The 22,177-nt window shown below is 54.6% G+C and overlaps 1 protein-coding gene, 2 long non-coding RNA genes and 1 other non-coding gene across 20 annotated transcripts in view; 3 read left to right on the forward strand and 1 right to left on the reverse strand.

The window, feature by feature from the left end:
• LOC112531397 (trichohyalin-like) overlaps window positions 1-22,177 on the reverse strand; it is a 23,658-nt gene continuing 1,481 nt past the window's right edge. For 4 of the 13 annotated variants that reach the window (XM_046904904.1, XM_046904903.1, XM_040654522.2 and 1 more), the window contains 3 exons: window positions 21,928-22,003; window positions 790-836; window positions 1-611 (listed from right to left, as the gene is read on the reverse strand). In XM_046904904.1, the coding sequence (XP_046760860.1) occupies window positions 413-611; window positions 790-836; window positions 21,928-22,003 (322 nt within the window). In that variant the 3' untranslated portion in view covers window positions 1-412. The other 9 variants (XM_046904906.1, XM_040654525.2, XM_040654524.2 and 6 more) reach the window with 7 other exon arrangements.
• Window positions 3,285-4,308, forward strand: LOC112531176. Its single transcript, XR_003072825.3, has 2 exons — window positions 3,285-3,399; window positions 3,598-4,308. It is a non-coding gene; the product is annotated as an uncharacterized LOC112531176 (long non-coding RNA).
• Window positions 12,121-17,292, forward strand: LOC112531416. 3 transcript variants are annotated; one of them, XR_006932280.1, is made up of 3 exons: window positions 12,121-12,222; window positions 14,073-14,154; window positions 15,816-17,292. It is a non-coding gene; the product is annotated as an uncharacterized LOC112531416 (transcript). The 3 variants fall into 3 exon arrangements; XR_006932279.1 differs by having other exon boundaries at window positions 15,828-17,292; XR_006932278.1 differs by having other exon boundaries at window positions 15,839-17,292.
• LOC112531419 overlaps window positions 21,021-22,177 on the forward strand; it is a 7,866-nt gene continuing 6,709 nt past the window's right edge. For all 3 annotated transcript variants that reach the window (XR_005842328.2, XR_005842330.2, XR_005842329.2), the window contains exon 1: window positions 21,021-21,158. This is a non-coding gene — a long non-coding RNA (uncharacterized LOC112531419). The remainder of the gene's footprint in view (window positions 21,159-22,177) is intronic.

Raw genomic sequence — 22,177 nt, forward strand, 5'->3', positions numbered from 1 at the left:
TTAATACACATCCATTTATTGACAGCGTTCTTAACAACTGACAACAGCCCACTGGAGGTAACGTTGCCTAATGGGCTAATTACAATTCATAAGCCTTACAGGTAACCAGCTGAAGGAAATGGCTGCTACGAAGACTCAAAGAATCCAAGAAGCCACGTCCTGGCGTCAGGTGCAGATCTTCAGTCTGATGGGTCGTCGGAGGTGGTGGTGTTCAGTTGACGACAACAGTACAATCTTATTTGTAAGTCCAAAGTGGTGGCACTCAGCCGCCTGCCGGCACTGCCCCACAGCTGTGCCTGTGCGCCCCTGGGGGCAGGAGCACAGGAGAGGCCCCTTCCGTGGGGACAGAGCCCTCTCCATGCGCCCCACCACTGCGCAGCCCCGAGCTGGGACGGGGGACTGAGAGGGGCGGTCAGATGGGCAGCAGCCCATCACAGACCACACGCAGGCTCCTGCTCGCAAAGTACGGGGAAGCGTACATTGCCTGGGGCAGCACTCGCAGCAGGAGCCGATACAACAGCTCCTGGTCATAGTGCTGGGCATACAGCACTACAGAGCCCAGCACGGCAACAAGCAGCAACAGGAGGCTGACAAAGATGAGGCAGACAGTCCTGGGGGGCAAAAGAGGGCCAGGAATGAGGCGTCCCGACTCCACGGCAGCACAGCCCCACACAGCGCCAAAGGGGACACCCGGGAGCCCCGCCGGCTGCAGCGGGGTCCTGGCCATCAGCCCACTGCCGGGAGCCCGGCTGCTGGCGGCTGGGCACAGGGCAATGAGGGGATACTCACTTCATCCAGAAGGCGAGCCCACGTCTCCTCGCCCGCTCAGCCTTCTCCTGTAGGTGAAGACGGGGCAGGGGTGCTGGTCAGGCCCTGCCACACAGCCAGGGCTCGTGCAGGACAGTGGCAGCCCGGCAGCGCAGCAGCACAGCCCCAGCGCTGCAGGGAGCCCTGTCCCCAGGGACACCCTTGTCAGATGGGGTGAGGGTGCGCTGGGTGCCCTCCAGGTCCCCACCAGGGGACAGGCAGCCCCGATCCCCTCGCCCCTGCACACTACCTTGATCTCCTTTGTCTCAGCCTGCAGCTGCTCTTCCAGCTGGGCAATGAGCTGCATTTCCTGCAAGACAATCGATGTGCCATGTGGGGCGGCTGCGCTGGGCCCCATGGACCCGAGGGATGGGGACCGAGGTCCTCCTGCAGTGCCAGAGCTGTGAGGACACTGAGCTCTGAGGACGAGCCCCCGCTTCACCCTACCTGCTTCAGCTCCTCTTTCCTGGCAGCCGTTCTTTCTTCCCGTATTCGCTGAGCGTACTACGGGAATGGAAAAGAGGAGTGGCCATCAGGGCACAGGCACTCCCACGGAGCTTCATCTGATTCCAGCTCCATGCCGCCATCCCCTCCTCCCTCCTCCATCAGGGCAGCTAGCACCCACAGAGCTGGAGCTGCAGACCCACACGAGGGGACTTCTCTAACCACACGCCCCACAGCAGTATGTGCACACACACACCAGCCCCATGCCGCTGCAATTGCTCACCTTCAGCAAGGATTTCCTGGCCTTGGCCTTGCGCTGCTCCTTGGCCCACTCCTGAGCCTGTGGGAGGGGAGAGGAGAGGCGTTGGCACCGAGGTGCTCTGCATCCCAGCGGACGTACCCGGCCCTCTGCTGCCATGCCATGGGCAGGGTGCCCTCCAGCCTGCAGCTCGCCCCGCTGTCCCTTCTTTGTCTGTGCACCCAGAGCTCACCTGCAGCAACTCCTGCACCAGCTTCACACGCCGCTGCGCCGTTATTATTCCGCTGGCAAACTGGGCCCGCATTACTGCACCACTCGCACAGCTCCTCGCAGGACCTGCACCACCCGCAGAATGGGGCCAGCAGGTTCAGCGCTGACCCACTGCCCCTGCCCCACCCTGGTGAGGTCATCACGTCATTGTGACAGCACTTCCATAGGAGGGTCCTGGGAGATCATAAAACCATAGGATGTTCCGTGTTGGAAGGGTCCTGGAAGATCATAGAACCGCACGATGACGTGGCTTGGGTGGTTTCTTCATGATCATAAAACGATAGGATGTTCTGTGTTGGAAGGGTCCTGGAAGATCATAGAATCATAGAATGGTTCTTTGAAACAGCTGTGAAGGATCTGTGAGCAAATCCGCCGTCAGTAGTTGGTGCCGCGGGAAGGCCTGAGGTCCGACCTGTCCTCCAACGGCTTCAGTGTAACTTTGGAAAGACAGTGCTCACACCTGGTTTGTTCTGTCTGCCAGGACGTCTCTTCCTGCAGATGGGATTTCTGGAGTCGGTTTCCCCAGCTCCGGAAAGAAGGGTTTGTGTTAGGGTTAGGATTATCATTAAGTTTATCATTGGGGTTAGGGCTGGAGTTAGGGTTATGGCTAGGGCTAGGGCTTGGCTTAGGGTTAGGCTTAGGCTTAGGGCTATGGATTGGGTTAGGGGATGGGTTAGGGTTAGGTGTTGGGTTAGGTCTAGGATTAGGTGTTGGTATAGATGTTGGGTTCGGGTTAGGGTTTGGGTTAGGTGTTGGTTTATGGTTGGGGTTTGGCTTAGGTGTTGGTTTTGTGTTGGGGTTTGGGTTTGGGTAAGGATTCGGTGTTGGTTTAGGTCTCCCTGGAGCCTTCTTTTCTCCAAGCTGAACAAGCCCACTTCCCTCAACCTTTCCTCATAGGAGCGCTGCTCCAGCCCTCCGACCATCTTAGTGGCTCTCTTCTGCTCTCGCTCCAAGAGCTCCACGTCCTTCCTGTGCTGGGGGCCCCGGCCTGGACGCAGTGCTCCAGATGGGGCCTCACAAGAGCTGAGGAGAGGAGGACAATCCCCTCCCTCTCCCTGCTGGCCTCCCTTTTTTTAATGCAGCCCAGCACACAGTGCTGTTCATTGCATCCAACAGGGGATGGAGATTCTCGTTTCTTTTCCCTCCTCCTTTCTTTTCTTTCCGTTTACATCTCCCCGCGTTGTGCAGATGCCCGTGTTGTTTTTCCCTGATCTCGTGCTCTGCCCAGATGCCACTGTTTTGCTGCATCTGAGCGGGGATCTCCCACCCCACAGCCCCACCCACTGGCACCATCCCCGGAGCTCTGCCCTCCCCCCAACCCGTCCCGCACCTCCCCAGGAGATCCCTGAGGGCTCTCCGTTCCCCCGTGCAAGTCTTCTTCGCCCCCCGCCGCCCCTCGAGGCCCACTCAGGCTTGAGGCCGTGCGTGTGGGCTGCGCTGCCATGGCAACGGCGCGCCCTCCCTGGTTGCAGGCGGGCGAAGCCGTGGGCGCTGTGACGTCATCATCCTGCGCCGCGAGGAGGAGAAAAGCCGGCCGTGCGGAAGGCGGGCTGTGCCCCGCACTGCTCCAACGCCGCGGGGCAGCCGTGGGCTTCCGAGCGCCGCCTCAGCTTCCGCAAGTGGGTGTTCGGGGGGGCGCACTGGGGCGGGGGCTGCTCTGCGTTAGCTCCTCTGTTGTGCTCAGGGCTTCTGCTCGGCGGCGGAAGGTGCCCTGTCCCCCCCCGCCACGGATTGCCTGCAGCCCCCCAGTCCCTTTGTCTGACCCCGAGCTTGACGCTCTCCCCCCCGGCCCTCCCCTCCACTTCCCCCATTCTCAGCTTCTACAAGTGACTGTTTGCTTTGCGGGCTGGGCCGAGAATCTGAGAGTGGAGAGGGACGGGATGAAGCCTGTTGTCAACCTCGCATGTCTCCTGTCACTGCTCGCTCTGGGACAGCAGTCGCTTCAGCAGAGGCACAGTCCGTTGTGCTACCAGAAGTAGCGCTCAGCTGCCGTGACACCACCCTGCCACTCCTCTCCAGCACCTGCCCGAGGTCCCTGATTTCTCAGCATCGTCCAGGGGGCGCAACGTTCCCCTCTTTCCTCTCAGCTCTCAGCACGGCGTCACTCCTCAGGAGCTGTGGCCACAAACAAAGCAGCCGTCAGTCAGCTGTAAAAGCACCCCGGTACTCTGCAAGAGGACAGAGTGCTCCTGTTCTGACAGCTTCCCTCAGCAGCCCACTACTGCAAAGGTTGGTGGGGTTCCTTTGAGCAAGCTGCTAAGGACAGAGGCAGTCACATCAGCTGCCTGTACATTAACTGGGAGAGAGGGCTCTTCCTTTAACGTCTTGATTTACACCCCCTTAACTGAGTACAACTGTTTTCTAAAAAAAATTCTCAGCACTACAAATGATAATGTTCAAAACGTGCATATATATGGCATAGATACATCTCATAGGAATTAAATGAAAACAAACAAGAAACAAACAAACAAAAACAAACCTGTAGCAGCCAAGAATGAGACACAGCAATACACTCAATATGAACGCTACCGATGTCCGCTTTATTGTGTTCTGTTTTCTTCTTTTATACTGTTCCATTAATTGCTGACAAACGGTTATATGATTAATCAGCTTATTTGTTAGTAAATATCAGTTATATCCAAGCCACCTGGCATTATTTACAAAGATTTAACAGCGCCCCACATCCTGCTGGCATGTCTCCCTGTTCTGCATTATCACAACCTCTATTTCAAAGCAGGACAAGCGGTTCTTCCTCCATCCTAATTTCATGACAACAAAACTCCCCTCCCGCTACTAGCTATGTCTTCCCAGAGTCCAGGTGAAGGAACAGGACTTTCCATCTTATTTTAGGGCTGCAAACCCCACAAAAACCCAACAAACTACTTTCCTCCAAAGCATACCCTGGTGGCAGAGAACAGCAGGACTAAGCCTGCCGTCATCACATCATTGCCATCAGGGCTCCAACTAAGGCAGCCAGCTGAGCAGGGAAGAAGTTCTATTAGGCACTGCTCAGTGATGATGCTCGGGATGAAGCAGCAAAGACTGTTATGTGTAGGAGATGACTTTTTGGAACTATCACCCTCTGTCTTCTGTAGCCAGCACTGATGTGGGCGTCACAGTATGAGGAGGACACACGTCCAGTGCAGCACTACGAAGACGGAGAAGGGTCGAGAGGACAAGGTGTAGGAGGAGCAGCTGATGTGCCCTGGTTTGTTCAGCCTAGAAAAGAGAAGATGGAGCGCAGGCCATATTGCCTCCCAGGGCAAGCTGAGGGAGCTCGGGGTGTTTGATGAGTCTGTGATGACTCTTCCGCTAGTGGCCTGCAGTGTGATGCTTTGTCCCCTCAGCACCGCTATCAGGCACCAGGGGCACTGCACTTGCAGGTAGCCGGGCAGCTGGGGGATAGCAGAGATGCCCTGCCACTGACACTGTTGCAGTGAGGGGAGCCCCGGCATGACACGAAGAGGGGGCTGAACACTCCACAGGTCTCTGTGCCAGGCCAGACATTCTGTCTGGCAAGCAAAATGGCACAAGTGAGCCATTCTCAGGAAAGGGCTCCTTAAGCACCACCACCCTTACTGGCACAGCACGTGCAGAGAGAAGTACGAGGAGAGCATCTGATTGTCCCCACTCTGCTATGGAAATTGCCTGCAAATCAGCATGTCCAGAAGAAGATGGCTCCTGTCATCCCCAGATAATTGGAATGAATGGACGAAGAAAGCTTGGACAATCTGCACCTTCACATCAAGGGAAGTGAAATCCCAACAGAGCAGACCCAGGAGATCTGTAGCACAAGGAAGAACGGAGCTTGCGTTTTTCACTCATCCTCTCTCAGATCAGTTAAAAGCCATCTTCACCCACATTCTTCTAAAGAATCCCAAATCTCCACTTTCATTAGCATACTCATTCCCAATGCACTTTTCCGCACTACAAATGGGCTCTACTGTGGATAATGAGAACCTCCTTACTGAACAAAGATGACTGTAATCCCACTGTGTATTAAGGATGCCAACTCCTGGACTGACCGCTGCACCTGTCTTGAAGAGGAGGCAGTGGACTGCCTGTGTCACACCTGCAGCACGCATTAGGTGGCGAGAAGGATCCTTGCATTTGCTGTAGCCAACCTCCAGAGCTTCTGCCAAGGACACCAGGGCAGAAACAGGCCTCTAAGAAAAGCATGCACAGAACTGAAAACACATTCAGATACGCCTGTAACTGCTAGCCAGACCATTTTTGGGAGAGGCCCCAGAGAGCACTTTGTACCTCACAAATAAATCACATCTTAAAACACCTTAAAGCAATTCCGGAGAGACAGTGAATCAAGTTCACTTTCGCGCCCTGACTTTCACCTCCCCAGTTACACCTGTGGATGAATCACTCATGCAAATTAACACACACGAGTCTGTACACTGTGAAATGCTGCCTGGAAAACACACGCAGTACAAAAAGTAACAGAGAGCACTTGATTGATTAAGTAGTGCTATTTAGGAGAAAAGGGTCCGTTCCCCTCACAACACCCCAGTACATAGCACTGCTTTACGTACTGTTCACATTCAAGGTTCGCTAAGGAAAGACATCACAGAGCAAGTCTGTTTGGAACCCCACCATGTTCTACCTGGAGAACATTTGGCCCTGGTTACTGTGGAACAATGATGTTCATCTTTTAGAGAAAATGGCAACGACCACAAAGTCTCCACATACATCTTCATCTACAGATAAAATAATTGCATTCTGAATGGAACAATGCTGAATGAGAGGGGAATTCAAGAAAATTCAGGACAGAAGAAACCGATCTTTTTACTACTGTCCTTGAAAGCGTTGCTCAGGTCACAGCATGCGAGAAGTTCACAGAACATGAATTTCCATCTCCACTGGCACCATTCAGTGCAAATATACCCCAGGACCACTTGTCTACATTCTGCACCAATGAGCAGAAAAGACGGTTCATGTGACTTTCCATTTTACCACCTGCATGGTAACTGTGGAGTCCCGACCTGAGCCACTGACTGAGCACCCGGGGAAAGGACCCGGTCAGCCCTGGGAGCACAGGTGAAGGCAGCTCAGCTGTGTGCACAGCTGTTATGTGTTCAGTAACATCGCCCTGCTCAGTGCCCCATGGGCATGGTCTGCAGGGCCCCACCATCTCTGCCTGCTTCCTTCCCCAGTGTGCCCACCGACAGGACCCAGTTGAGGGCTTGTTCTGCTGCCCAAGCTGCCCCCAGCACACATCAGCTTGCACAAGGGTTTTCTTTGGGTAACGGCCAGCACGCAGGGTGGGAGGCTGTCTCAAGGACACGTGCTGGGGACAGAGGCTGAAGAATGGCCACAGGCTCACAGGGCTTCTGGTCATGCTAGCACCTGCAGGGAAATACCTTGCCTAGATCAACTCCCATCAGTCCCCATCCCTCCTGCGATCTCTGGGCCATTCCTGGTGACTCTGTGCTGGCTGTACTGGTCAGGGTGGGAAGCAGACCCAGGTGGACAGGGATGGGAGCAGCTAAGACCCCTCCCTGGGAGCCTGCAAAATGATTGGAATGACAGTGGAGCATTGCAGTTGCAGTGCACAGGTATGCCCGGAGATGACAGCAATCCCTCTCCAGCCTCCCTTCCCTGTGTTATTACATCCCAGCTGCTGCAGCGAAGACTGCAGATCCCTTATTTGCCTGCACATACAGAGACAGGACACACAAGTGTGAGAGGTAGCTCTGACCCACACTTGCACGTGGGCTCCAGGAGAAAGAGCGGGATGAAGCCTCAACAGAAGGAGTCAAAATGTGAATGGATCAGCATGATAACCATGGATAAAAAGGAAACAACAGAAAAAAGAAAGAATACGTTAAGAAAAATAAATCTCAGCATAGAAGAACACCAAATGGGCTCATCATTATACCATCAGTGAGTCATTTATAGAGAGAGATGAGAAATCTACTGCTGCTGAAGAATGCCCAGCACCAGGGCCAGGGGCAGGGAGGAAAAGAAGGGAGGTTTAAGACATGTGAAAAAAGGCAGTGCTGACACACGGAAAAGGCTCTGTGCTGTCCCTGCTCAGAGGGCATCCTCAGCACAGCTCTCAAGATCTGCACATAGGACAGCACAAGGAAAGCTGAACAGTATTACAGACACTTCTGACGCTTACAGAAGCCTCAGTAACACTGTAGAGTGCTGGGTGAGAGAACACAAACAAACAACACGGCCAGAAGAGAGAGGTGAGCTTCAGATCATTTATTTTTTAATATTAATATAAAGTATTGATTTTTTTATATAAACTATTGATAACGAAGCGTATGGAGCCATCTCCAATACTCTTAAGTCTCTGTTAAATCATCTACAGCATAGCTACACCAAGAAATGCATTCCTGCTTCTCCCTTAGGAGTGCATATGGCAGCTGTATGTAAACTGACCAGGTGTGCATGACGGCAGCTATGGACACCAACTGCTTACAGAAGTCATGGAGTGAGACACAGAATGGCCTGGGTTGAAAAGTACCACAATGATCATCCAGTTTCAATACCCCTGCTGTGGGCAGGGTCGCCAACCGCCAGACCAGGCTGCCCAGAGCCACATCCAGCCTGGCCTTGAATGGATGCCTCCAGGGATGGGGCATCCACAGCCTCCTTGGGCAACCTGGTCCAGTGCATCACCACCCGCTGGGTGAAAAACTTCCTCCTCATATCTAAACTACACCTCCCCTGTTTCAGTTTAAAACCATTCCCCCCTGTTCCATGACCATCCACCCTCCTAAACAGCCGTTCTCCCTCCTGTTTATACACTCCCTTCAAGTACAGGCAGGACACCATGAGGTCTCCCTGGAGACTTCTCTTCTCCAAGATGAACAAGCCCAGTTCCCTCAACCTTTCCTCACAGGAGAGGTGCTCCAGCCCTCTGGCCATCTTAATGGCCCTCGTCTGGGCCCGTTCAAAGAGCTCTGCGTCTTTTTTCTACTGGGGGCCCCAGGCCTGGACACAGTGCTGCACATGGGCCCTCACAGGAAGAGCCGAGTAGAGCGGGACAATCCCCTCCCTCTCCCTCCTGGCCACCCCCAGGGACCTAAAGCCTCAGCCCCAGCTAGAGAGGCCAGCACTGACCCCAGGGCCTGAAGCCACAGCCTGACAGGCTGGAACCAGTCCACGGAGTTCAAGCTGTGTCTGAAGACACAGCCCAACCCTGAGAGGCCAGCACTGGCCCCGGGGCACACAGGGGTGCATTCCAATTGGTTTCTACTGATTCCTATTGGTCTCTATTCACCCCCATCAGTCCTTGCTGGTCTTTTCTGGACGCTGACGCATTCCTTTCACAAAAACGAGGTCTGATGTCCCACTCGTTTTCGGGTTTGTTCCCGTTTGTAAAATATTTTATGACGTCTACATATCAATCTATGTCTCGTCCTGCTCAGTGCGTTTTGAGGGGGTGAATCTTTTTCCATCTCCTGAGTCGCGTCTCCCCTGGTCAGCAAAGGGTCACTGCCGCAATGGAGTCATCCAAACTCAGAGGATTAATACACATCCATTTATTGAGAGCGTTCTTAACAACTGACAACAGCCCACTGGAGGTAACATTGCCTAATGAGCTAATTACAATTCATAAGCCTTACAGGTAACCAGCTGAAGGAAATGGCTGCTACGAAGACTCAAAGAATCCAAGAAGCCACGTCCTGGCGTCAGGTGCACATCTTCAGTCTGATGGGTCGTCGGAGGTGGTGGTGTTCAGCCGACGACTCACGACGACAGTACAAACTTATTTGTAAGTCCAAAGTGGTGGCACTCAGCCGCCTGCCGGCACTGCCCCACAGCTGTGCCTGTGCGCCCCTGGGGGCAGGAGCACAGGAGAGGCCCCTTCCGTGGGGACAGAGCCCTCTCCCCGCGCCCCACCACGCAGCCCCGAGCTGGGAGGGGGGACTGAGAGGGGCGGTCAGATGGGCAGCAGCCCATCACAGACCACACGCAGGCTCCTGCTCGCAAAGTACGCCAGGGGAAGCGTACATTGCCTGGGGCAGCACTCGCAGCAGGAGCCGATACAACAGCTCCTGGTCATAGTGCTGGGCATACAGCACTGCAGAGCCCAGCACGGCAACGAGCAGCAGCTGGAGGCTGACGAAGATGAGGCAGATTGTCCTGGGGGGCAAAAGAGGGCCAGGAATGAGGCGTCCCAACCCCACGGTAGCACAGCCCCACACAGCGCCAAAGGGGACACCCGGGAGCCGTGCCGGCTGCAGCGGGGTCCTGGCCATCAGCCCACAGCCGGGAGCCCGGCTGCTGGCGGCTGGGCACAGGGCAATGAGGGGACACTCACTTCATCCAGAAGGCGAGCCCACGTCTCCTCACCCGCTCCTTCTTCTCCTGTAGGTAGACGGGGCAGGGGCGCTGGTCAGGCCCTGCTGCACAGCCGGGGCTCGTGCAGGACAGTGGCAGCACAGCTGCAGTGCTGCAGGGAGCCCTGTCCCTGGGGACACCCTTGTCGGATGGGGTGAGGGTGCGCTGGGCTCTGCCCCTTACCAGCTCTGCCTCCACCAGCTCCGGCAGCACAGCCCCAGGCACGTGGGCTGCCTCCAGCTCCAGCTGATGCTGCTGCCTGTAGGGAACAAGGCCTGCTTGGAGGGTGTCGGCCTCTGTCAGCACGCGGGCTCCCCAGCAGTGCGTGCCCACCCCCGGGCTGGGGTCGGGCTGCTCTGTCACACCATATGCTGAACAGAACCCGAGTCCCAAGCCCAGCAGTACTGCAGTCCCGTTGCTGCCCCGGGTGCTGCAGAGGCCCATTCCCACTCACCAGGCACCCTCCAGCTCCAGCTTCTCCCGCTCCTCTTGCAGGCGCAGCACCTGGCAGACAAAAGCGTGAGTGCCCGTGCCCGCTGCAGACGTCCTCCAGGTCCCCACGCGGGGGCGGGCAGCCCCCATCCCCTCACCCCTCCACACTACCTCGATCGCCTCTGTCTCAGCCTGCAGCTGCTCTTCCAGCTGGGCAACGAGATGCTTCTCCTGCAAAGACAAAGGGTGTGCCATGTGGGGCGGCTGAGCTGGGCCCCATGGACCCGAGGGACGGGGACCGAGGTCCTCCCACAGAGCCAAAGCTGTGAGGACGCTGAGCTCTGAGGACGAGCCCCCGCTCCATCCTACCTGCTTCCGCTTCTCTTTCCTGGCAGCTGTTCTTTCTGCCCGTAATTTCTGGGCATCCTGTGGGAAAGAAGAAGAGGAGCAGCCATCAGGGCAGCAGCACTCCCACGGAGGTTCATCTGATGGCAGCTCCATGCCGCCATCCCCTCCTGCCTCCTCCATCACGGCAGCTAGCACCCACAGAGCTGGAGCTGCAGACACACACGAGGGGACTTCTCTAACCACACGCCCCACAGCAGTAGTGCTGTGCCTGCACACACACACCAGCCCCATGCCGCTGCAATTGCTCACCTTCAGCAAGGATTTCCTGGCCTTGGCCTTGCGCTTCTCATCGGCCCACTCCTGAGCCTGTGGGAGGGGAGAGGAGAGGCGTTGGCACCGAGGTGCTCTGCATCCCACCGGCCCTCTGCTGCCATGCCATGGGCAGGGTGCCCTCCAGCCTGCAGCTCGCCCCGCCGGCCCATCTTTGTCTGTGCTCCTAGAGCTCACCTGCAGCAACTTCTGCACCAGCTTCACACGCTGCTGCGCTATTATTCCGCTGCCAAACTGAACCCGCATTACTGCACCACTCGCACAGCTCCTCGCTGGACCAGAACCAACCGCAGAATGGGGCCGGCAGGTTCAGTGCTGACCCACTGCCCCTGCCCCACCCCAGGGCCTCTGTGAGGTCATCACATCATTGTGACATCACCCGCACAGGAGGGTCCTGGAAGATCATAGAACCATAGGACGGTCCGTGTTGGAAGGGTCCTGGAAGATCATAGAACTGCAGGACGGCGTGGCTTGGGAGGTTCCTTAGTGATCACAGAACCATAGAATGGTTTGTGTTGGAAGAGTCCTGGAAGATGATAGAACCACAGGATGGTGTGGCTTGGAAGGGTCCTGGAAGATCATAGAATCACAGAATGGTTCTTTGAAACAGCTGTGAAGGATCCGTGAGCAAATCCGCCGTCAGTAGTTGGTGCCGCGGGAAGGCCTGAGGTCCGACCTTTCCTCCAACGGCTTCAGTGTAACTTTGGAAAGACAGTGCTCACACCTGGTTTGTTCTATCTGCCAGGACGTCACTCAGCTGCGTTGCGACGGCGACGGCGCGCCCTCATTCATGGCACGGCGTACAGCCGTCCGCGTGACGACGGCGCACGCGTGGCTGTGTATCCATAACAACCGCGCTTCAGCGCGGCTGTCCCCTTTGGATGCTGCCAAGGCGCGTCGTCCCACGCTGTGACGTCATCGCCTTGCGCCCGGGTGAGGCGGCGGCCTCGAGGTTGTCCTGCTGTGCTCCGCAGTGCTCCAACGCCGCGGGGCGGCTCCGGGCGCCGCCTCAGCTTCTACAGGTGGGTGTTCCGAGGGGGGGGGGGTCGGTTCATGTGCCGGGGCTAAGAGGGTGGGGGGCCGCGTGCCGCTCGCTCTGTGTTGGCCCCGTGGGGCCTTTGTGGTCCTCAGGGCCTCTGCCCGGGGGCAGGAGGTGCCCTGTGTCCCCCCTCTCCCCCCGCCATGGGCCGCCCACAACGGCCCCCCAGGGCCTTCGTCTGTCCCCTAGGTTTACACCCAGTCCCCATCCTCTAGTTCCCTCATTCTGACCACTTGAGTCCTTTTCCCCCCTTCCCCTCAGTGCCTTCCCTCCGTATCCACCCATTTCCCATTCTGATCCCCAGGGTCCGTCCCCTCCCCTCCCCCCGTTCCCTCCCTAGTCCACTCTTCTGATCTCTGGTGTCCCCTGTCCCCCGCCCCACCCCCCACTCCCCTCTATTTTACTCCACAGGGCCTCCTGTCCTCCCTTCCCCCCCACCTCCTGACCCCTTTTTTCTGACTCCTAAAGTCCCCTGTACCTCCCCCTCTCCCTCCCCCCCCCCACCCCGTGCCCTCCTCCCTGTCCCCTGGTGTCCATTCCCCCATTTTGACCCCCAGTCCCCTCCAGCCAGACCCCCTTTCTGTCCAATAGAATCCCCCCACAACCTCTGACTCTCCTGTCCCACCCCTCACTCCTCCCCCAGATGCTCTTTCTGCCTCTTAGAGACTCTGTTCACCCCTTTCCCACTTCAGACACTCTTTCAACACCTTAGAGACCCCATTCCTCCCTTCCCGCTCCAAAACCCCCCAAGATCTCCCCCAGACCCCCTTTCCACCCCATAGAAGCCCCTCACAACCCCCCAGCTTCCCCCTGCCACCCCCTCTCCACCCCCAGGCCCCTTTTCCTCTGAATAGAGACCCCACTCACCCTTTTTTCCCCAGACACAACCCCCCTGTCCGCTCCCAGACTCCCCTTTCTGCCCTACAGAAGCCCCATTGCCCCCCCCCCCCCAACTCCCTAAGTTCCCCTCCACAATGCTCCACACCACCCCCAGTCCCCCGTTGTACCCACAGAAGCCTCTTTCCCCTCTTTTTCCACCCCACAACTCCCTCTCTTTGCCCCCAGACCTCTTTTCCACCCCATAGAAGCCCCCCAGAACCCCTCAGTTTCTCCCTTTCACGCCTCCCTCCACCTCCAGACCCCCTTTCCACCCCACAGAAGTCCCATTCACACCTTCCCTCCTAGATTCCCCACAACCCTCCTCTCCACCCCGACTTTCCTTCCACCCCATGGAAGCCCCACTAACCCTTTTCTTCCCCCCCGCAACCCCCCTGTCCAGCACTGGAGTCATCCAGAAGGAACTAGAGGTGTCCCAGAAGGGTCTTGGGGGTGGCCAGGGTGTCCCCAAGTGGATCTAGAGGGTCATTGGATTAATCCAGAAGGGTCTGGTGATGTCTTGGAGGGGTCTTGGGGTGTCCAGGGGGTCTCCCCCTTTTGACTAGCAGAGAGGTTAGGAATTTCCAAAAGGAAATGAATTCCTTAACTGAGGATCCTATAAGAGGAGCAGAACAGTTAGATCAATTTGTGGAGCCTGATTTCCTCTCAGGGATGGCAATGATGTTTCTCATGGGTATGTTGTTTACTGGAGAAGAAGGAGGTGCAATTCGGTGGGCAGCTGTGCAAGAGTGGGAAAGGAGTACAGAAGAAAGGTCGGGTCCTGTGGGGAGGTGGAGAGAGGAAGGATCCTGAGGATAAACTGTCCTGGTTATTGTCACTGTCTTTGTGACTGTGAACTGTTTGTGGTGTGAAAGTATTATTAAGAAGCTGTTATGGGACAAGGGGTGTCTAAGAAGATACCAGAAATGACTCCCTGGGTTGTATTTTGGCTCACAGGAGAGACGTTGTGGGTGAGACAGAGGGAACATCAAATGAGAAACTGGGAAGAGATATGAAGTAGCGGGACCAGTTTTTCTAAGTGAGTATTCTAATCATGAGACCAAGTATTGGGTGTTTGTGGGAACTGGAGGGTGTTTGATTCGTGGGTTTTGAAGGGACCCCCATGAGCAGAACTTGGAATGAGAAAGGGAGCCAGGGCCGGAGACTGCTGCTGTAAACAGTGCTATTTGTGAAGGGGGGGTGGAGAGGACGGGGCACTGGAAATGAGAATAGCCTTCATCTGCAGAGATCTAGGAAACCCGAAATCCCAGTGCTAGATGATGCTGAAATATGATGTTAGTAGTTCATGTAACGATGAGAGTTTGGAAAGTGAAAAAGGTTTGGGAAAGACAAGGCTGAGGAAGGCAGAGATGAGCAAGGTGTAACAGGGATGTCAGGATTGAAGAGAGATGAGTGGTAGGGAAGAACTGCCTGAGGAACAGAGATAGGGAGGAGATTGGGAAGAACAACAGCAGCTGCTACTGTTGCTGCAATAGAGCAGGGCCATAGGACCCAGAGGTCCCTTCAGGAAGAGGTGGGGGGAGGGCTCTGCCCCACAAACTGCAGGGAAATGGGACACTGGTGGAGAAATCCTATCAAGCTGAGTGAGAGGGAACGAGGGAACCATCTCTGATCACAGAAGCTGGATGATGGGAACCTGGGAAGTTTACCGTAGCAGATCCACTGTTTAAACTACAGCTAGGGGAGAAGGATAAAGAGGTTTATTTTCTGGTGGGTACGGGTGCCTCTTACCACCCGGAGATGGTTTTTGTAACAGTAGTAGGAGCTAGTGCCCAACAAGAAAAAGCTTACCTTTTGGGATCAATTAAATATAGGCTGAGAAAATAAGTAGGAATACATAAATCCTTGTACATGCCAGGTTCTCCAAAACCGTTACCCTGGCAAGACTTATTAGAACAAATGGATGCAGAGATTAAATTCAATAAAACTGGAGCTAAGGGTCAAACAAGATTAACTGATGGAAAATTGTAAGTCTGGCTTTAATACAAACTGGGAAAAACAATGTTGTACCCCCAGAAGTTACAGAAATCTTAAATAAAGTATGCTTAGGAGTGTGGGTACCAGGGATGGCTGGTAGAGACAAACTGCAGCCCTAAGTTAAAAGCAAGAGCTAGTGCTAGCTCAGTCAGGGTAAAGCAGTGCCCTTTGAGGATATGCAACTGTAGAAGGATAAAAGAAAAACTAGGTAACTTTTGGATTTTGGATTACTAATTGAATGTGAATCCAAATACAGTACTCCAATCTTGCTGATGAAAAATTGGAGAGCAAGTGCTATAGTTTAGTACAAGATTTGAGGGCAAGGAATAGAATTGTTGAATGTATACAGTCTGTAGTGGCAAATCCATACACTTTATTAACTAAGTTAGGGAAGGAGTAGGTGGAGTTTACCTTCTGGATTTGAAGGATGCCTTTTCTGCCTGGTTTGGCCAAAGGAAGCCTAAGGTTATTTGCCTTTGAATAGGAGACCCCCAGAATGGGGAGAAAAGCGTCAGTTAACCTGGACAGTGTTACGCAGGGTTGTGAGAACAGCCCAATGATTTGTGAGAGCCAGTCGGCTTGTGAGCCCAAGACATGGGTTCCTCCATCCCAGGGTGGAACTTTACTGCAGCATGTGGGTGCCCAGTAAGCACAGAGGACTGTGTGCAGTGTACTGTGAGTTTGATGCATTTCTTGGCTTAGATGGTTATCAAGTTTCTCAACAGAAAGCTCAACTGATCAAAGAGAAGGAAGGAAGCAATTTGCTGGGCTCCCAGGACACCAACGCAGAGCTACCTTCGAGCCGGCACTGTGTGACTGCATGGAGACTGTCTGTGCCAGTGGGCCAGACCTAAAGAAGGAACTACCAGATGATGCTGAGGATTCCTGCATTCATCGACAGAAGCAGTTTAGTGAGACAAAGGAACTGTAAGGCAGGATATGCAGTAACTGCTACTGAGCAGGTAATCAGAGTACAACCGTTACCTGTAGGGACTTCCACTAAGAGGTCTAAAATAGCCTTAAACGTATGGACAGATGCTAAATATGCATTTGGGGTGGCACACACTTATGGTACCATCTGGAAAGAGCAAGGAGTGCTCACACACAGGGAAAACAAATTGAGCACGGTGTATATCTACCAAAGAGCGTGGCTGTTATACACTGTGATGGACATCAGAAAGGTGACACTGTCCAGGAAACTGGAAATATGATAGGGATCAGGTGGCAAAACAGGCAGTTGAAGGAAAAGAAATAGCAGAACTGGCTTTAATTCCAGATGGTAAACTTCAAATCTCTGAACCTGAGTCAGCCTGTGGAGCATTTTAGAGGGGACGGGAATCTAATTAATGATTTAGAAGGGAAGAGAGCTAGCTGACAGATGGGTGCGTACCCAGATGGACACGCTGTTGTGCCCTTTAGTACTTTATGGAAGTTGGTTCTAAGGGAACCTATTGAAACATACTGAGGGGACAAACAGTAGAAAGTAATTGCGCAATCTAGTACCAGGAACAGGGTACAAGTGGGGCCTATTAGGAAAGGGAACCTTCCAGGGCAACAATGGCAAATTGTTTTTTGTTTGGAACTACCAGGAAAAAAGGAGGGTTTTGTTATATGCTAGTTGAAACCAATACCTTTCCAGGGTGGCCAGAAGCATTCCCTCTGCAAAGCCAAAGAAGTAGCCGAGGTATTGTTGCAGGAGATTATTCCAAGGTTTGGGGTTAGTGCAACAATATCCTCCAACCAGGGAGCTCCCTTGATTGTAAAGATTGTCCAACAGGGCAGAAATAGCTTTGGGAAACAGAGAAACTGGTTCTAGGAACAAGAGCCCAAGGCCTTGACAGCTTGATAAATCATATTTTACAAAGAGATTATGTGTATATATTAGATCTCTTTCAGACCCACCCCTGGAACCAAGCTGGGAAGGTCTGTTCCAGGTGCTGCTAACGTCCCACACAGCTGTCAAAGTTAAAGAACAAGCGCTGTGGATGCATTAGACTAGGGTCAATAAGATTCCTTGAACACAATGGGAATCGAAGTCAGCTGGACCTTTAAAACTGCAAATCCAAAGACAGTAAATATGGGCTCTTGTAATAGTGAGAAATTTGATAAGTGCGGCTTTTGATGCAAATGCTTATGTAAAAAAACAAACAAACAAACAAAAAAAACAACAAAAAGCTTTGCAAAGTGTGCCAGTCTCAGTCATTGTGCAGTATGTGGCCAAGCTGACGATTTTAACTCTCCACTCCTTGGAATCCCTGATGCATTTAACTAGAAGGAGCACTGATGGCCATCGGTTGCTGTGTTATCCTGTGTGTGAAGGGGCTGGTTCAACAACTGATCGAGACAGCACTACTGAAGCAAACAGCAAGGGAGCCACCACCACATTTGGATAAAATGATGGTGTGAGAGGAGATGGGGAATGAAGACAGCAAAGATGATATCTGTAAGATTGTACCATATAAAAGAATTGCAGAAATCAACAATGTAAGAAGAAGAAAAGGGGGGAATTGTAGGAATGGAATGTTGTTTCTGCATTAGATACTGAAAATGGGGAATTGATCCGAAGAAGTAGAGCACAATGGATTTGTATTTTGTAACTTGTCCTTAGAAATAGCTGATGTGAAAAGGTAGAAATACTGGATATGTTAGTAGCGTATTTCAGAAGTATAGCTGCTGAATTATGTGATTAGTTCTTGCTTGCAGAACTGCAATGGTTTTTAAATGTTCCAGATAGTATAGGGATAGTACGATGGACTAGAAAGCATATTGTAGGGCTATTCTGTTTAGATAAGAGAACCTCAGCAAGAGAAAAACAGACTTGACCAACATCAAAGAAGCCAGGGCCTCTGCACAAGGTTGGATTGCCTCGCTCTGTGGGTAGGTGCAACAGGCAGGCATCAAGATACTCCCCTCTATCCTCCTGCCAAGCTTGTCTCTATCCAAGGGCAAGCAGATGCCCAGAAACAGTGACTGAGTGTTGAATGAGCACACGTGAGCACACGTTAACTAATGAGTGACATGTGCTTAGCTAGCAACAAGTTATGTTGATCCAGTATCCGTACGTTTAGCTGAGCATCGGGAAGATTGTGAACCTGAAGTACTCAGCCAATGAGGAACCAATGAGGGGAGAAAGAGGTAAGCGTCGATAACAGGGAGTAAAAATGGAAGGCTGTTTTCTGTGTGCTCTCCTGCTTGCAGGAGGCCTGCCATTGCAGTTGTGCATAGAATCTGCTTTATCAGAGATACCGTCCTGATAAATTATTTGTATTTGCCTATTTCCAACGTGGCAAGCACACCCCCTTCAGGGCACATCTCATCCCACTGTTAGTCAGTCCTTGTAAGAAGCACCACGACAAATCCACCTGAAAAACACAGCCCTTCCATTGAGTAACAAAGAAAGCACTCTGCCCTTGCTCCTGACCCTCGTCCCTGCCCCCACCTGCCCTCACAGTACAGCCACCTTCTCTTGAGCAGGGTAAAGAGCAGTGAGAATTCATACTTGGTTATCCTGGCACAAAGAGTTTGTGGGCCACAAAGAGAAATGCCTGCATTCCAGAAAACAGAGACAAAAAGAGACAGACGGAGGAGTGCCTAATAAAGATGTGATGATGTTCTCAGCTGCGACTGGTGTTGCTGGATACAAGCAACCACACGAGGGAGGCTGAGCACGCTCTCCTGTCTCTATCCCAATCCAAGAAACACACAGAAGAGCTCAGTGCTCTCTTGCTTTCATTTCCTTCCATGACCAATTTTCAAATGCACGTTGTTCTAGGCCGGCACAAGCTCTAGGGCCTAAAGGCACCGCCTGAGTGGCCAGCACAGCCCCGGGGACTAAAGCCACCGGGGACTAAAGCCCCCGGGGACTAAAGCCTCAGCCAGAGAGGCATGAGGTCCCTGTGGTCTAAAGCCACCACAAGAGAGGCCAGCACCGACCCCAGCGCCTAAAGCCACAGCCAGAGATGCCTAAACAGACCCCGGGGCCTGAAGCCGCAGGCAGGCAGGCCTGCACTGGCACTGCATCCTGAAGACTCATCCTCAGCCTGAGAGGTCAGCACCAGCCCTGGGCCTACAGCCACAGCCAGAGGCAGAGAGGCCAGCACAGCCCGGGGGCAGAAAGCCAGACTCATGGCATTGAGAGGCCAGCACCAGCTCCAGGGCCTAAAGCCACAGACACATCCAGTGAGTCTGGCACCAGCCCTGGGGCCTAAAGCCACAGCCACATAGGGCAGCACTGGCCCTGCAGCCTACAGCCACAGCCCAAAGGGCCAGCACATGCCCTGGGGCCTGAAGCCACTGCTAGAGAGGCCAGCACCGGCCCCAGGGCCTGAAGCCACAGCCCGAGATGCCTAAACCGACCCGGGGCCTGAAGCCACAGGCAGGAGGGCCTGCACCGTGCCGCCGCCTGAAGCCTCATCCCCAGCCCGAGAGGCCGGCACCAGAGAGCCCTAAAGCCACAGCCAGAGCCAGACAGGCCGGTACTGGCCTAGGGGCTAAAAGCCAGAGTCACGGCCTGGGAGGCTGGCACCAGCTCCAGGGCCTAAAGCCACAAACACAGACAGGGAGCCTGGCACCGGCACCAGGGCCTAAAGCCACAGCCCAAGAGGCCAGAACTGGCCCTGGGGCCTGAAGGCACATCCACAGCCTGACAGGCTGGCATCAGCCCCGAGGCCTAAAGCTACAGCCCAAAGGGCCAGCACATGCCCTGGGGCCCGAAGCCCCACTCAGCAAGGCCGGCATCGGCCCAAGGGCCTGAAGTCACAGCCCAAAAGGCTGGAAGCAGTCCTAGAATCATATCAGAGGATCATAGAATGGCCTGGGTTGAAAAGGACCACAATGATCATCCAGTTTCAACCCCCTGCTGTGGGCAGGGTTGCCAACCGCCAGACCAGGCTGCCCAGAGCCACATCCAGCCTGGCCTTGAATGCCTCCAGGGATGGGGCATCCACAGCCTACTTGGGCAACCTGTTCAGTGCGTCATCACCCCCTGGGTGAAAAACTTCCTCCTCATATCTAACGTAAACCTCCCCTGTCTCTGTTTACAACCGTTCCCCCTTGTTCCATCACTGTCCACCCTTGTAAACAACCCTTCCCCCTCCTGTTTATACGCTCCCTTCAAGTACAGGAAGGACACCATGAGGTCTCTGCGGAGCCTTCTCTTCTCAAGCTGAACAAGCCCAGTTCCCTCAACCTTTTCCTCACAGGAGAGGTGCTCCAGCCCTCTGGCCATCTTAGTGGCCCTCCTCTGGACCTCCTCCAAGAACTCCACATCCTTCCTGTGCTGGGGGCCCCAGGCCTGGACGCAGTGCTCCACGTGGGCCCTCACAGGAAGAGCAGAGTAGAGCGGGACAATCCCCTCCCTCTCCCTCCTGGCCACCCCCAGGGACCTAAAGCCTTAACCCCAGCTAGAGAGGCCAGCACTGACCCCAGGGCCTGAAGCCACAGCCTGACAGGCTGGAACCAGTCCACGGAGTTCAAGCTGTGTCTAAAGACACAGCCCCACCCTGAGAGGCCAGCACTGGCCCCGGGGCACACAGGGGTGCATTCCAATTGGTTTCTACTGATTCCTATGGGTCTCTATTCACCCCTATCAGTCCTTGCTGGTCTTTTCCAGACGCTGATGCATTCCTTTCACAAAAACGAGGTCCGACGACCCACTCGTTTTCGGGTTTGTTGCCCGTTTGTAAAATATTTTATGACGTATACATATCAATCTACGTCTCTTTTTCCATCTCCCGAGTCACGCCTCCCCTGGTCAGCAAAGGGTCACTGCCGCAATGGAGTCATCCAAACTCAGAGGAATAGTACACATCCATTTATTGACAGCGTTCTTAACAACTGACAACAGCCCATTGGAGGTAACGTTGCCTAATGGGCTAATTACAATTCATAAGCCTTCGAGGTAACCAGCTGTAGGAAATGGGTGCTACGAAGACTCAAAGAATCCAAGAAGCCACGTCCTGGTGTCAGGTGCAGATCTTCAGCCTGATGGGTCGTCGGAGGTGGTGGTGTTCAGCTGACGACTCACGACGACAGTACAACTTATTTGTAAGTCCAAAGTGGTGGCACTCAGCCGCCTGCTGGCACTGCCCCACAGCTGTGCCTCTGCGCCCCTGGGGGCAGGAGCACAGGAGAGGCCCCTTCCGTGGGGACAGAGCCCTCTCGCCGCGCCCCACCGCGCAGCCCCGAGCTGGGAGGGGGGACTGAGAGGGGCGGTCAGATGGGCAGCAGCCCATCACAGACCACACGCAGGCTCCTGCTCGCAAAGTACGCCGGGGAAGCGTACATTGCCTGGGGCAGCACTCGCAGCAGGAGCCGATACAACAGCTCCTGGTCATAGTTCTGGGCGTACAGCACTGCAGAGCCCAGCATGGCAATGAGCAGCAGCAGGAGGCTGACGAAGATGAGGCAGATCATCCTGGGGGGCAAAAGAGGGCCAGGAATGAGGCGTTCCGACCCCACGGCAGCACAGCCCCACACAGCGCCAAAGGGGACACCCGGGAGCCGTGCCGGCTGCAGCGGGGTCCAGGCCATCAGCCCACTGCCGGGAGCCCGGCTGCTGCCGGCTGGGCACAGGGCAATGAGGGGATACTTACTTCATCCAGAAGGCGAGCCCACGTCTCCTCGCCCGCTCAGCCTTCTCCTGTAGGTGAAGATGGGGCAGGGGCACTGGTCAGGCCCTGCTGCACAGCCGGGGCTCGTGCAGGACAGTGGCAGCCCGGCAGCGCAGCAGCACAGCTGCAGCGCTGCAGGGAGCCCTGTCCCCGAGGAGAACCTTGTCGGACAGGGTGAGGGTGCGCTGGGCTCTGCCCCTTACCAGCTCTGCTTCCACCAGCTCCGGCAGCACAGCCCCAGGCACGTGGGCTGCCTCCAGCTCCAGCTGATGCTGCTGCCTGTAGGGAACAAGGCCTGCTTGGAGGGTGCCGGCCTCTGTCAGCACGCGGGCTCCCCAGCAGTGCGTGCCCACCCCCGGGCTGGGGTCGGGCTGCTCTGTCACACCATGTGCCCAACTGAAACCCAAGCCCCAAGCCCAGCAGCACTGCAGTCTCGTTGCTGCCCCAGGTGCT

Source organism: Gallus gallus, chromosome 32 (genome assembly GCF_016699485.2).
Source record: "Gallus gallus isolate bGalGal1 chromosome 32, bGalGal1.mat.broiler.GRCg7b, whole genome shotgun sequence".
In the NCBI taxonomy this organism is placed as follows: domain Eukaryota; kingdom Metazoa; phylum Chordata; class Aves; order Galliformes; family Phasianidae; genus Gallus; species Gallus gallus.